The sequence below is a fragment of the Marmota flaviventris genome, chromosome 1, assembly GCF_047511675.1.
Source record: "Marmota flaviventris isolate mMarFla1 chromosome 1, mMarFla1.hap1, whole genome shotgun sequence".
Lineage (NCBI taxonomy): Eukaryota > Metazoa > Chordata > Mammalia > Rodentia > Sciuridae > Marmota > Marmota flaviventris.
The window spans coordinates 71457076-71472723 of NC_092498.1; the positions used below are offsets into that span (position 1 = coordinate 71457076).

The 15648-nt window shown below is 34.9% G+C and overlaps 1 protein-coding gene across 1 annotated transcript in view; it reads right to left on the bottom strand.

Annotated features, from left to right (window-relative positions):
- Positions 1-6827: 6827 nt before the first annotated feature.
- The window catches only part of Immp2l (inner mitochondrial membrane peptidase subunit 2), an 877042-nt gene continuing 868221 nt past the window's right edge, over positions 6828-15648 (bottom strand). The window contains exon 7 of the mRNA XM_027932722.2: positions 6828-7466. Coding sequence (XP_027788523.1) covers positions 7347-7466 — 120 coding nt within the window. The 3' untranslated portion in view covers positions 6828-7346. The remainder of the gene's footprint in view (positions 7467-15648) is intronic.

Below are 15648 nucleotides of genomic sequence, written 5' to 3' on the forward strand. Positions count from 1 at the left end.
ACCATTCCCCTCTACAAAAAAAGAAAGAAAGAAGAAAAAGGACAACAGAAAACTCTCTGTTTCTAAAATATTTTGGTAAATGATATCTAAGTCCATTTTCTATTGCCATAACTGAGCATCTGAGACTATAATATAAAGAATAGAGTTTTATTTAGCTCATGTTCTGAGGGTTGGGGGGGGTTCAAGGACATAGTACTGGCATCAAGTGAGGACCTTCTTGCTGCCTTATAATAGTTCAGAGAGCATGTCACAGTGAGACAGAGCAAATTTGTCAGTAAGAGTTCACTTTAAGACAAAGGCATTCCCACTATAACCACTAATCTATGGCAAATTAATATATTAATCTATGAATGAATTAATAACCTCCCAAATATCTCACCTCCAATCATTTTTAAACTATGGATTTGGGGATTGAATTTCTAACATGAATTTTATGTTTTACGTCCCATGTCTCCCTTTATTATTAGAAAAGAGCCAATAAACTGGAATAAAGAACATAATAAATGAAGATGATCCATTGATAAACGATTACTCCATTTTCTGAATTCTGTCTCCCCATTATGTCCACTCTATATTTAGTAGGAACTGGTAAGTTGGAATATCATGTATGAATTGCTGTTTACTACATAAATTTAAAAATTACATTCAGTTTCAACCTCCCTTTGTCTGTCTTAATATTCCCTCGATGGTTTTAAGTATAAACAATCCATAAATTAAATGTCTGCCATACAAAAAGCATTCATATGTGAATTGGACAATGACCATTTAATTTGATTTCAAATGAAACCAAACAAACTTAAAATGTGTATCTGCCAAATATTATTCTTTTGATTATCTGAGGAGATATCTAATACACACACATGCACACACATTACATTTAAATTTATATTGTTCCTATATTTTCAATAATATATTATTAAAGATTCTAAAATATGTTGAAGAATTCTAGAAAGAGATGCTTTAATGTCATTCCAATGCAGTTATTGCATTATACCCATAAAAATCATTCAAGATTGTAGATCTTATAATATTGGAAAACCTCATTATGACCAATTTTCCTGCCAACTATAGTTACAAATATAGGCAATTTCTTTGAGTGAGCACTATCAATGACTTGCAAATCAAAAATTCTGGTTATAAGATAAACAAAGAGACCAGGATGTGTATATGATATTTGGCCCTTTTAAGGTGTTTGCCAATAGGAATATAGCAGCTGAGAGGCTTAGAAGCTAAGAAATTTGGAAGTTGCAAAAAAATAAGGAAGGCCCCTGGTAAAAGTGACAGGTTGAAGCCCCCCTACTTACATCCTGGAAAGGTGCCCCCCAAATAGAAGAAATCCAATATGGTACAAATTAATACATATTTTTGTCTCTAAAGAGCCTCAAATTACCCCAATTTTTTAAAAATGTGATTCTCTTAAACTGAATTAAAAATATGTGAGTATATAAAAGTTTAACAACTCACCAATTTTTTGGAGGAAAAAGAAGTACTGAAAACAGACATAATAGAATTCCAAATACAGGTGTGATCATGTAAACAGTTGAACAGAATCAAGTGAAATTCTAAGACTGAAAAATAGAATAAGTGAAATTAGGGACTCAATGGATGATTTAATATTTACTTAGACGTACCTGAATAGAGAATTAATGAACTGGAAAATACATCAGAAAAAAATATCCAGACTGAAACATAGGGAAAAAAAGAATTAAAAAACAGAGAAGAAAAAAAAATGCAAAGAAGACATGTGGGACATGTTATTTATACAATTAAAAAATAAGAAAGTAGGAAAGATAAAATAATAGAAGCAAAGTTTGAGGAGATAATGGCTGAAATTTTCCACTGATGAAAGACATTTAGTCAGAGATATGAGAACTGGAAGCAGAACAAGTTAAAAGGAAATCACATCTAGAGTTCAGTACTTTCCCAGAAATGCTATAACCACTTGAATATGATCAGCTCTTCTGTAGGCAACAATTATAAACTATAGGCAACATATTTTTAAATTATTTGAAATCTTTATAGAGTGATCAAAATAGGCAGAAACTGCAATGGTCAATCTTTGAAAGAAGCAAACAAAATTGGATGAAGTTTTACATTGATGCAGCTTTTACCTCTGAGGGTATGCTCTGGTTCAGATGACACGGATGGCTAACATTAAACAGAAAGGCATGGTCTTATTTGTTTGAAGTATCAGCAGTAGGATATGGTAACTAGAGATTGAGAGGGAACTCCCAGGAAAAGGATTCTCAGAAGGATAACCCCTCAAATCTGTGCGCAATTTCTCCTAAAATCCTTGACTGATACCTGGATAGCACATGGGCAAGAGAGAGTTCAAGGAGCCCACTTGGAAGCCATAGCTAGGGGAGATATGAAAGTCAAATAATGATTTAAGTTGCTGGTCACCATTGGGGTGAAAGATTTTGGACTTGGAATTCTGCCAAGTTACAGGGGCTTGATATATACTGTGGTCTTTCCACTTAAATTCTAGATATATATTATACTTAAGACAACAATGATATTCCAGGTCTAAGGGCAAATCCAAGGCAGATCTTTCCCAAAAAACCAAACTTCCACAAATTCAAGGTGATTTTTTTTATTAATTTACCAGCCTGACAGATAAAAACAGCAGAATAAAGGGCCTTTACAATATATCATTCCAATTTTCTAGTATATATAATTTGAAAAATCTCTAGACATGTCAAATAACAGACATAGAAAAGTATGACCATAATAAGGAGAAATAAATCAACATAAACTGATCCTGAGCTAACTCAGATATTGGTATTAGCAGAGAAGTTTTTAAAGGCAACTATTATTTTTATGGCCAAAAATTTAAAGGAAACCTGGTTATTATAAATGAACAAAGGGTGAATCTGAAAAGACACATAGAAACTATAAAAAAGGAAAAGAACTGAAATTATAATGTCTGAAATGCTAAATTCAGTGGGTAGGCTAATAGGAGATAAGAGATGGCAGAAGAAATGATCAATGAACTTTAAACAGAACAATTTTAATTATACAACCTGAAGTACAATAAAAAAATTTTAAAGATAACATATCATAAGTAATATGTGGAATATATGAAGAAGTTAATAAATACATAACAGTGATCCCACAGGAAAAAATAATTTTAAGGATAACTATTGAAGGAAATGATTGTTGAAAAATTCCCAAACTAAGTATGAAACATCAACTTATATACCCAAGAGACTCAACAAACACCAATTAGGAGACAAAGAAAACTACACTTAGGCAACATACTCAAACTATAGACCAAAGGCAAAAGAAAATCTTAAAAACAGAGAAAAGAAGTCTTAACATCACCAGTGAAGAGATAGGATGACTGATTCTCAAAGAAACAAAGAAAGCCAGAAGACACTGCAGTGCTATCTTCAAAGTAATAGCTGCTAAACTAGAATGCTAAACTAGAATACTAATCTCAGTGAAAATACCATTTATAAATAAATCTGCATACTTTTCAAACAACCAAAAATGGAGAGAATGAATCATTAGCTGAAACTCATCAAAGAAAATACTTCAGGGAGTTCCTCACACAGAAGGAAATTAATCCCAGATGGAGACATCGAAATGAAGGAGAAATGAACAGTAAATATGTGAGCAAACTTTTAAAATACTGACTTCAGAAACAATAACTCTGTATTGTAGAGTTTAAAATACATGTACAATTTTTAAGTGGCAAACATAACGCAAAAGGCAATGGTTGTTACATAATATTGTCTATCTTAGTACTAATTAGGAATATGCTGTGATCTGAATGGTTATCCCCTCAAAAAAAAAAAAAAAATCCATGTGTAAATTCTAACCTCAAGGAGATGGTACTAGAAGAGTACCATCTTGAGTCTCATACTAAGATTGGGGGCTTTGGCAGATGATTAGAGCCAAATGAATTGGATTAGTACACCCTTTTAAAGAGGCTTCATAGAGCTTGTTTTCCACTATGTGAGGCTACCCTGAGAGGATGTCAGTCTGTATAAGAAGAGGGCTCTCACTAGATATAACTCAGCTGGCCCTATGATCTTGGACTTCCCAACTTCCAAAACTGCAGTGATGGTTACTTTATAAAAATGACCAGGGAAGCCCATGATGAGAAAATTTTGAGTAGAGACCTGAACAATGTCAATGACAGAAACACTGTATATGTATACATGGTTGTAGACTAGGAAAGTAGAGAGAAAAATGTAAAAATTTTTATACTTCGGGTCAATGTGATTGAAGATAAATACTTTTAAGTTTCTGTTTGTGACTACAGCACATTATTAATAAAAAAAATTGGGAGACTGAAGGGTGTACTTTAATTAATGATAATTGAAATATTTTTCAAGTTCTATTTTGAAAGGTCATCTCCTCTCTCTCTGCAAAAAAGTATGTTAGTGAAGTTCTGAATCTAAAGTATAATTTAAAATTTTTCTTTAAATTATTTTTGATGATAATTTGGATTCAGAAACTATATATTCCAGGCAAAATTGAGCATTAAAATTGGTAGTTTAACATTCATCTAAGTTTAAAAGTATTTCCATATACAATATATTTTAATAAAATATTTGGTAAAATTCTTTGTTATGACTTACAAAAAGTGAAAAAGAAATTGCAAAATGGCAGCTCTAAGTCCTCCTAAGGCACAATCACTATTTTATATTCTGCAAATGTAATATATAAAAGTCAGTATACATATACACTCCCCAGTATTTAAACGGCAATTACTGGAAACAATTTAGGTGACCAAAATAATTCTATACTGATTACATTTATATTTCACAGAAGGATGACTCCATTCAGCCTAGAAACCTCAATTCAAGCATCTGTCCTGTGAAGCCCTCCCCTCTGCTCCCTCCTCAGATTCCTCTGTGTACAATCCCACTGGCCATCCTCTCTGCCTCCACAGTACCTGTTCCACACTCCATTCCTACTGCTAGACCATGTGAGACCTGTTTGCCTCTTTATTACTTCAACCTCCCATCAGAAAACTGAGAAAATTTGTTTTATGCATCTTAATTTTCCATTCTTAACACAGCACCTAACATTCACACATTGATTGGACAGATATTTTTAATCAATTTTGTAAAATTACAGTATTAAATTGAGCAAGATTAACCTTGCTCTGGACTAGGACTAGACTAGCTTGTTCACAACCCAGCAAGGGAGAAAATACACACATGAACTCTTAGTGTGCCAGTGAGATTCATGCCCTCATGAATGTGCATAACAGGTAGTGCAGTGATTAACTTTGGCTGAAGTTGCATTTCTGAGGAAGCAACTCTTGAGCCAAGTTGTTCAGCAAGAATTAGGTGTTAATTCTGCTGGTGATGTGTTAGATGACTGGAGAATACAAAATGGAATAGAAAGGGCACTTATCTCCTCTCTGAAGATTTATAACCTTGAATTAATAGTTTGAGTGAGAATGACACAGGTAGTCAATAAGGGTAGCAAGGTTGGTGGCCAGTTGGCTAAACTGTTAAAATATTGAATTCTTCCATACCAGTGGTAAATAGCAGGTCTTCCATGCACCTCTCCATTTACTCCTTATTCTACATTCTTTTGGTACCCTCTGATCCACAACCCTCAGACTTATTGTGCACTAGTGACTAAAAAGTCAAAACCCCTATGCACTTAATATTTTACATATAATCTCGGGGAATACACTTCACCAAGGAGGGAGATTATAAAACATTAAATAACTGTGAGTATTCAATAAACTGCAGTTAAAGGTCAGACCCTGATGTTCAAGCTGGGGAACAAAGGAAATGGAATTGAAGAATTGAGAAGGGCAATGGACATTCATTGGAAGATTTTTAAGCAGATCTGCTTTTAAAAACAACAATTCTAGCCAGATACTGTGGCACATGTGTCTAATTCTAGCAGCTCAGGAGGCTGAGGCAGGAAGATTGAGAGTTGAAAGTCAGGCTCAGCAATTTAGCAAGACCCTAAGTAACTCATCGAGATCCTGTCTCTAAATAAAATATAAAAAAAAGGGCCTGGGGATTTGGCTCGGTGGTTAAGTGCCCCTGGGTTCCATCCCTGGTACAAAGAAACCAAAAAACAAAACAATAAAACCAATTTTGACCACTTTAGTATATAAGGGCCAGAAGATGTTTATTGGATTGAGCTACCCTGATGCTAATAAATTATTAGCAGAAACATATGTTCTTACTATGTGTGTGTTTATGGGTGTGTGTGTCTGTGAACACATGTATTTCTATTGCTCTTTCTTTTCTGCCTGCTAATGAGACATTAGTATCCACATTTGCAAGATGGCTAGTCATTATTTGGGATCTTGTCTGCTGATAACACCGAAGAAAACGAGTCCAGATGAACAGAAGGAATTGGTCCAGAGACTCTGTTTTAATCAGCACAAACCTCCAGCCAACAAGAAGGAAAAGGGGAAAAAGACTTTATAAATCCTACAGACTTTGTGGGGAATTTGTCTCCTTATTTGTACAAATTACAGAATCTATTATTCTACTACTACTCCCTTTTGCAAGTGGTGATTTCAGTATTATAGACAGGACACTGAGAAATCATTTGGGGAAAGATCAAAATCAGCTGATCTAGAGTGATTTTTTTTATTTCACTGAGAACATTTCATTAAAAAGTGACCTAATGCTGATAAATGAGTTTCTTCATCATTTTGATCAGGCATGAGATCATGCAGAAGTTTTGAATTTAAAAGGGCCAATGGAAAAGGCTTGATTGTTTTAAAGTATTGATAGAATTGGTTCTCCATTATTTAATTCCTTACTTGCATAAAAGACAATATGTTCCTCATTAATGGATGTCTGGTTAAGTGATAATTAAATACCAAAACAAGATCTGAACAAATCATTGTTTTATTTTAACATCACTGTTCACTGCCAGTTTATCTGGCAATCACTGCACTGTAGACATTATCAATTACAATGTAATTCCTATAATTATATGTATGTCTTTTCATGTTCTGTCTTAACAGTAAATGATAAACTATTGTCATTGAATATTAATTTTCAAAATCTTTCAGCAGCAGGCACAAAATCAAAACCCAATCAACAGAATAAGTATGTACAACAAGAAATCAAGGTTACCTCCTTAAGACATAGATGCAATATTTTCATATTCCTAAAGATCTGCATTTTCGGGGGGGGGGCAATAAACAATAGAGTACTAAAATTTAATACAGAATCTGGTGTCGTTTAATACTGTTTAATATTTTAAAAGTTTAAGAATATAGATCACCTTAATGTGGACATTGTTTCTTGCATAACATCATATTGTAGGGAGATTTACCCTTTTGGGGTGATCCCCTCCCACTATAATTGTCTCCTCAAAGTGAGCAGTCTGGAGGAGCCATGAAGTCATTCCTCTTCACTCTTAACCAGTATGCGCTCTGGAGGAAGAACGGATTCCAGTTTCTGCCAGCGTTCTGGAGGCCACAGGATATGAGTAGCATGAGCATGCAGAAGTCCCAGGGAAACCTGAGTCCATGAAAACACAAAGAAAACATTTTATAAAGGTCATCATCAATATCTTGAGAGCAGAATTTGATCCACGTCTGGCATTCCATAGAAAGATGCTGATAAAATAGTCAACACTTACATAGATAGCATTTTCCCAGGTGTCTTATGTATGTAAACTCCTTCCATATTTGCAACAACCGTTTTTGGTAGGTAGTTTATTATTTACACTTTATAGGTCAGGAAAAAAATGTCCAGAGAGATTAATAAATCAGTCAAAAGTCACATACTTTCAATTGCTGGAATCTGGCTCCAGTACCAGGCAGGACAGGTTGCAACCCTAACCGGTACCCTCAAGAACCTGTCTCTATAGACTCAGGAAGCATAAATAGTTTATAATCTCAGAATTTCTTACAGATTTCATGTATCTGATTTTCATTTTGAAAAAAACAATCATACAGACTTGAAAAATTCAGATTTTGTGAAAAGTATTGTGCTAATATTGTATGAGCTGCGAGTTAGGTGTGAGTCCCTGGTAGCCTGCCTCGGTGGGAGACCACACTGAGCTACAGGGAACCAGCATTCACGGAGAGAGTGAAACCCAAGGGCAAGCCGGCAAGCCAAACATGGTGGAACAGGAAGCTAAGGAAAGTATGAAGATCATGGCAGATGGTCAAGAAGCCCATCAGCAGAGATGAGCAGTGATCTGCCAGGAGGGAAGAGGAGGCAAGGGGAAAAAAAACTCTTCCTGGAGGAAATAAGGCTGAGCCCAGAGGCAGAAAGGGAACCTTAAACACCATAATCTCCCTAAAGACATTAACTTTGAGCAGGAGAAGATGGCATAGTTGTTTAAAATACAGATCAGGGCCATAGCCTCAGAGATCACCTGCCAGGGGGTCTGAGGTAAGGCTAGAAATCCATGTCATTTGTTGTTGTTTTTATTGTTACTACTGTGGAATATATGAATGGTTCTTGAAGACATTCATACTTAGGACATAGTTTTTGAATGCCAGCTATAAATCATATACTATATGTCCATTTCATTTACTAATTTATTTTCAAATGTTTTCCCTATTGACTGTCTACAGAGATTAGCACAGAATTGTTGGTGATACAGTGGATAGAACCCTCAAGTGCTTTACCACTGAGCTATACCTTCAGCACATTTTTTTTTCTATTTTGGGACAGAGTGTTGCTAAGTTTTTAATGTTGACCTTGAACTTGCAATCCTCCTGCTTTAGCCTCCTGAGTCAATGGGATTACAGATATATGCCACTACCCCAGGCTAAGATGTTTACTATTAATACCATATTACTTGTTATATAGTCCACGTTCAAAATTTTTCAATTGTTTCAATAGTATCTTTTCTATTTTATTTTTAAAATTCGAGATCTAATCAAGGATGACAAATTGCATTTAGTGGTCATTATTTGCTTCCAATTATATTTTGTTTACTTTAACCTGAAGTCCAGGACAGTTACCTTGAAAAAATGTCCAACATCTAGCATTGCCTGATTTTTTTTCCTCTCTAGCATTGCCTGATTTTTTTTCCTCTCATAAATAGATGCAAGTTAAAACATTTTGGCAAGATTAAAATACAGTTGATAATGTGTTCTTCCCACTCTGACACACTGGGAGACAATAATATCAGCTTTTCCCATTGTTGTAATGTTAAGTTTGATAGCTAAATTAAGATGATGGTAACCAGATTTCTCCATTTACAAACACATATTTTCCCTTTTGTAATTAATAAGTAATCTATGGGATATTTTTAAACAGGACAAATATCCTGTATATCACAACATTACATCTAATGGCTTTACCATCCCTTAACAATCCTGCCTTAATTAACTTATTACATTGTAGATTATAAAAACAGTGATTTTCCTCTATTATTTCTTTTATATCTACTAGCCAAACTCTTCTCTAAAAAAAGGGGGGGGGGCTTCTATTTCTCTCTCAGCCCCAACTCCTTTATTTTAATACCAAAGATGTGCTTATTAAATCAGAACCTGTTATGATCTTTTGTTTGTTGGATGTTCAAAGCCCTCATTTTGGCCAGTGTTCTCTAGCCATATCACCATCAACCTGATTTAAGCACTTTCTTACTTTTTGGTACCACTAGTTGCTAAAGGCTTATTTGTACCTTAAAGCTGTTTTGCCTAAACTCAGACATTTCCTTAAAATGCCTTGGTTTCTTTTAGCAAGAAATGCTATTTATAAACCAAGGTCTGGTACTAGACATGCTCATTGATCCTGGGGTGTTGATATTCCATGATATTTCAGGGAATAAACATACAAAAATCTAGTACCAAAAGGCTCTCCCTTCAGTTTCCCCCATTCTATATTTTATTTCCCTTCTTTCACAGTGAGCACCTTGGCTCCCCACATTAACACATTTGCTCATTTACATATTCCTAAAGTACACAAAAAATTTCAGGGTGACTATACTATCACTACTATAACCACAAAACATTTATTGGTAAAAATCAAGATTTCTTGGCAATTATTTTGCTTCTTGTACTAGTCCACTTTCTGTTATTGATTGGGTGCATTTTAAAGAAAAAAGTTTTATTTTTGGTTTATGGTCCTGGAGGTACAAGATAAAGGGTCTATACCTGGGGATGGCCTTGCTGCTGGCAGAGTTCTGGTTTGGCACAGGCCACAAGTGGAGTGTGTGTCTGGTCTTTTTCTTCTAATAAAACCACAATGTTCTGTCATGGGGTTCCACCTTAATGACTTCATCTAATTCTAAACACGTTTCAAAGGCCTGACCTTCAAACTGCATAGTTGGATTAAATTTGTATCCTATTAGTACCTCAAAATGGGTATAAAACTCCATGAGTTCTGGGAGACAAACCATTTTCAAATTTTTTCAAAGCACAGCAGTACTTAAAACATATCTTGTTTTAAGGATGTTTAGTAGGTCCTGTATTCAAACTTCATTTGAATCAAGTCTTTTTTTTCTCCCAAGTGTAGTAATGTTACCAATTCATAAACAAGTTCATTTGTTTCTATTTATATTCAATTTTAGAATTTGCTTTGGTTATTCTTTTTTGATTTATCTTTATTTCTGAATGTATAAACATCTACAATGGTTCAAAAGTCAAAATCATTTTTAAAAGGTATAGTAAGCAGAATGATACCTCCTCCCCAAAGATGTCCACATCTTAATTGACAGAAATTATGACATTTTATATTGTAGGGCAAAGGGGAATCAAGATTCACTAATCAGCTTATCTTAGGATGCTGAGAGTATTCTGTATTATACCAGGGGCCCAAATATCAGCACAATGGTCCTTAAATATGAGAGAAGGTAAGGAGAATATATTGCAGAACATCCTAAGTAACAGTGCCTCCCACATTAATTGCCAGGAAATACTTCCCCAAGCCTGAATGATCAGTCATGCCATTCTGCTGTTGTTATTTACCTTTGTTTATATCTAGGCTCACCTGAGTTAGAGAAGAGCTGGTCTCCATCTCACCTAGAGTAACCTTTTTTAGATTTGATAGGTGCTACTCAATTGTACCTCAAGTCTTGCTTTTCCAAGTTTTTAAACTTTTTCACAAGGGTGCTTTGCCAATTTTTTAACTTTGCTGAACTCTTGCCAATATATTTGTTTGCTTGCTTGCTTTAGTTTTGGAGTTCAGTTTTGGACACAGTCATTCAACTCTGGTTTTTTTAATCAACATTCATTTTACTGAAACTAATCTTAGGATTCTTTAATTTCAAATTTGTTAAAGATACTATTCTCACATCAAGAGAAAAATTAATCTTCACAATTATGAATAATAATGGTGAAAATAGCTATCAATGAATAATACCAAAATTGCTTAAAATCATTATATGGGAATGCAAAATTCAGGGTTTTAAAAAATATTCTAAAATAATATTTTGCGTGTGTGTGTGTGTTTGTGTGTGTACAGATATCTGTATATGCTATATCTAAACAGCCTATTCATCATTTTCTTGATTGTGTGGACATGGGTCTTTATTTTTTGTTGGTATGTTTATAGACATGCAGAAAACATAGTGAATATAGAAGAATAAAAAAATCCAGGAATACAGGAACTTTTTCAAAATTAAAAGCTATGTTTTGTATAAAGTTATGCTTTGGTCTCCACACTTGCTGCATTAGGATTCTCCAGAGAAATAAAACAGAAAATATAATATAAGGAGATTTATTTTAGGGAATTAGCACACCTTATTGTGGAGGTTTAGCAAATCCAAAATCTAGCAGGGGCAACTGTTAGAAGACTGGGGAAATAGTTATAGTTTAAGTTCAAAGGTAGTCTTCTGATGAATCAGGAAGGGTTGATTGTAGATGAGGTATAAGGAATCTGTTGGCTCTTTCCCTCTTGATGGAGTGGCGGCAGGGGCAAGTGAACCTGTCTCTACACAGGCATTCAACTGATTAGAGAAGGCCCACCCAAATCATAGGATAATCTGCATTATTCAAAGCCAACTGATTTAAATATAAATCTCACCCTAAAGCACACTCACAGAAACACCCAGAATAATGTTAAACCAAATATCTGGGCACTGCAGCCCAGCCAAATTGACATATGAAATTAACATTCTGCCTGGGAAATGGAATCTTCTTCCTCCTCCTCCTCTTTAATTCACATAGTGTTTAACCACACATACCAACTCATTTAATTTTCACAATAACTGTTGGGGTAGGTACAATTATCTACTTCATTGTTGAGGAAACCTAGATACAGCAATATGGTTTTTGAACTGAGACTCAAACACATAAACTCTGGTTCCAGAGCATCTGTATCATAATTTATCATCCAAATAAGATACTTTTGAGAGTCAACAGGAGCATTATTTTAATTAGGTCAGGATACTAAGTGGAAAATGGGCATGTCAAATCAGGATGTATAGTTGCCCTACCTGACGCTTCTTGACCTTGCTAGGTCCCACATCATTTCCTAAGAAATGTATCAAAAGTAATTGAAAGTCTATTGTTATGAGCCCAACTTTGTCCTCCAAATTTATATGTCAACATCTTAACAGTCGAGAATGTAACTACATTTGGAGATATGCCCTATAAGGAGTGATTAAGTTAAAATAAGACCCTATCCCTATCTGACTTGACTGGTATTCTTATAATAGATTAGGACACAACATAGAGACACCAGGCATGCGTGCACACAGAGCACATGAGAACACAGCAAAAAGGAGACTATCTGCAAACCCAGGAGAGAGACTTGTAAAGAAACCAGACCTATTGATCCCTGGATCTAGGACTTCTAGCTCCAAAACTATCAGAAAATAGATTGTTGTTTAAGCAACCCGTCTATGATGATGTAGCTATGACAGCCCTTGCAAATTAATACACACATGAAACAAAAAAAAGGAACATCAAGCTAGATTAAGATTCATAGTATGTCCCAATCTTCACTCAAAATATGGATAAAAACATTTGAGGGGGGAAAAAGAAATGATTTCTGTTATTAAAGAGAGACTATTGAGCACATACAACTCTTCCAATAAGTTAAATACTTCAACTACTATAGTTTGGCTTTTAAGAAGACCTAGGCATAAAAGGTTTGTTCTACAGTCTGTGGCTCTATTGAGTGATGGTAAAACCTTTAAAAGGAGGGGTCTAGTGGGAGTTCTTCTGGTCATTGGAGGTGTACCCATGAAGATCTTAGAATGTCAGCCCTTTCCCCACCCTGTCTTTTGCATCCCAGTCAAATAGTGCACAGTTTTGTTGTGTACTGTTGTCATGATATACTGCCTTACCATAGGCCCAAAAGCAACAGGGCCTACCAAACCTCCAAAACTGGGGGCCAAAATAAACATGTTTTTAATAAGCCAATCATTTCAGTTATTTGTTTTAGTAACAGAATGCTGACTAATGAACCAATAATATAACATCTTATTGGAAGTTGATTCTCTTCTCCTTACTTATTTGTGTCCCTTGTATAACTGTGTCTCCTTAAATGGAATTAGAATATTTTTCAGACAGTAAGAATCTACTTTTATAATAAATATTAAACTACAACACTAAAACATCAAGTGAACCATTGGAAACCTTTAGTAGATCTACTGAATGAGAAACACCTCCATCTGCCTGTATTAATGGATATCTACAGTACCTCTGTTGTCCCTAGGGGACCTTGCATATTGGTAAGCAGTGATATAGAATAGTAGCCACCACATTGTTTTGGTTGTGTACCCCATCAGCAAAATTTTTAGAATTCACTTTCATTATTTATATTTTTAAATTACATATAATTAGCAATCCATAAAATCAAACATTAGCAAAGCTCAAATTCTAAATTCTAGATACAAACAGATGTTTTAATTATTTCTTGCATTCAGAGTATCATTATCACATCACCTGGATGTTCATATCCCTACTTTAGGGGTAGCTACTCTAGGAATCACCAAAAGTACTAGTTGGAAAGTCATCAGTACTAGATCAATCAACCAGTTTGTTTTGTCTACAAAATGCCAGGGAACCACATAGACTAAATTTACACTGAATTGCTTGTCTCCAGTTGAATTGGCTCCACGGAGAAGTTATTTTGGCATCTGCCAGGCACAGCTTTTATGAGCCCAGTTTTTCCTTCAGGTGCCAGGAGCACAGGTGAATGTTGTGAGGTTCCCTCTACAACCTCCCCATGGACCTGCAGTCTACAGGACATGCCTCCATCCCTTGGCTTCAGGAGACCCTCTCTGAGGGCAGGGTTTGCAAGGATAAAATAAGGACAAGTAAAAGCAAAAGAGTGCTGAAGTAGAAAAGAGTAGAAAACACAGGAAAGAAGATAGGGAAGGAAGATGCCTATTGCTGGTAACAAAGACTTTTCTTAGAAGATGTTTAATACTGAAGGATCAGAAGAGGATCTATGTGAGAATGAGATAAAGCACAAAACTTCTAAGTTCACTTGATTAAAATGTTTTCTAAATAGGAAAAACAAACACATTTATCTACATTATTAGCAAATAAAATATATCTTTGATGAATTTATTTAGCAGCACAAAAAGAGGGAGAATTTTTCACAAAGTTGTAGTCAGATGATATTTATCTTACAATATTAACTTACTTATAATTATGTTTGAAAATCAAATCAAACTGGAAAAATATATGAACTTTAAAGAATGTTATTTTAAAATAAGTACTGATATTTCAAAGCCTAAAGAAATATCAGCTTTACAATCAGACATCCAAAGTCCTTCACATTTATGTCCTTCCAAAAATCTTCATGATTTTCTCACCTACCTTAAGAGAAACATCCATATCTCTTTAGAAAACATTATTAGGTGACACGAGGACTTTGTAATCATGGATGGTATGCCACAATGGATTGACAGCAAACTGCTCCTACCAAAGAACTTTGATATAATATCAATAATTGTTAAAAGATCAAATATAAGTTAAAAATGCATGTAAATGTGTGTGTAATAATATATTTTTGTGTGTTTACAGCATCTTCTCAATAAAGCATTTAAACATATTATAAAGGCACAGGAAATTGGTTCAGATTGGCTCTAGTGACTTTTATTTGCCTCCAAGGCAAATGAACAAGAATAAAGGACAAGAATAACTTATCACAAGTGATTCACAGTTCCAAATGCATCATAGATGGTTTATTTGGCCACTGATCATCACTCTAGCAACCTGTTTTCTTTCCAGACTAAAGTTTCCAGAATACAACATCAATGCCAATTTGCTCCGTGTGAGCTAGTGAATACTTCCCAGGGATACATTAATGAAGTCTTTCTGGATTGTGGAGCAACAAAGAGAGTATTGTCCTTGGAACCACTGCTGAGACCAAAGCTGGGAGTGTCCTAAGAGAACAAGGTCACTGAAGAGAAAACCAGGACTTCACTGGCAACCTCTGCTTTGTTAACCTGCATTCAGTGCCACAGTGGAGGGAGATGTCCTGACAATGCATATTCTGCCTTCCTGGTTGGACCTCACAGGTCACCATTATTTTGCTCATTTCATCATCACACATCAATACAATAATACTAAAAACAACCTGAGAGACAACAGAAAAAGAGGAAACAGTAAAGTAATGCCTTTAATAGCACAAAAGCAAGTATTCTTTAGATACCAACAAAAACAGATGCATGGTCTAAGAAAATCAAACAGAATTAAAAATAAGGGCAGGCACACAAAAATGTCACATAGAAAAATGAGCAATTGTTCTGTTCAAAAAGGATTATCAAAAAGATATTTTG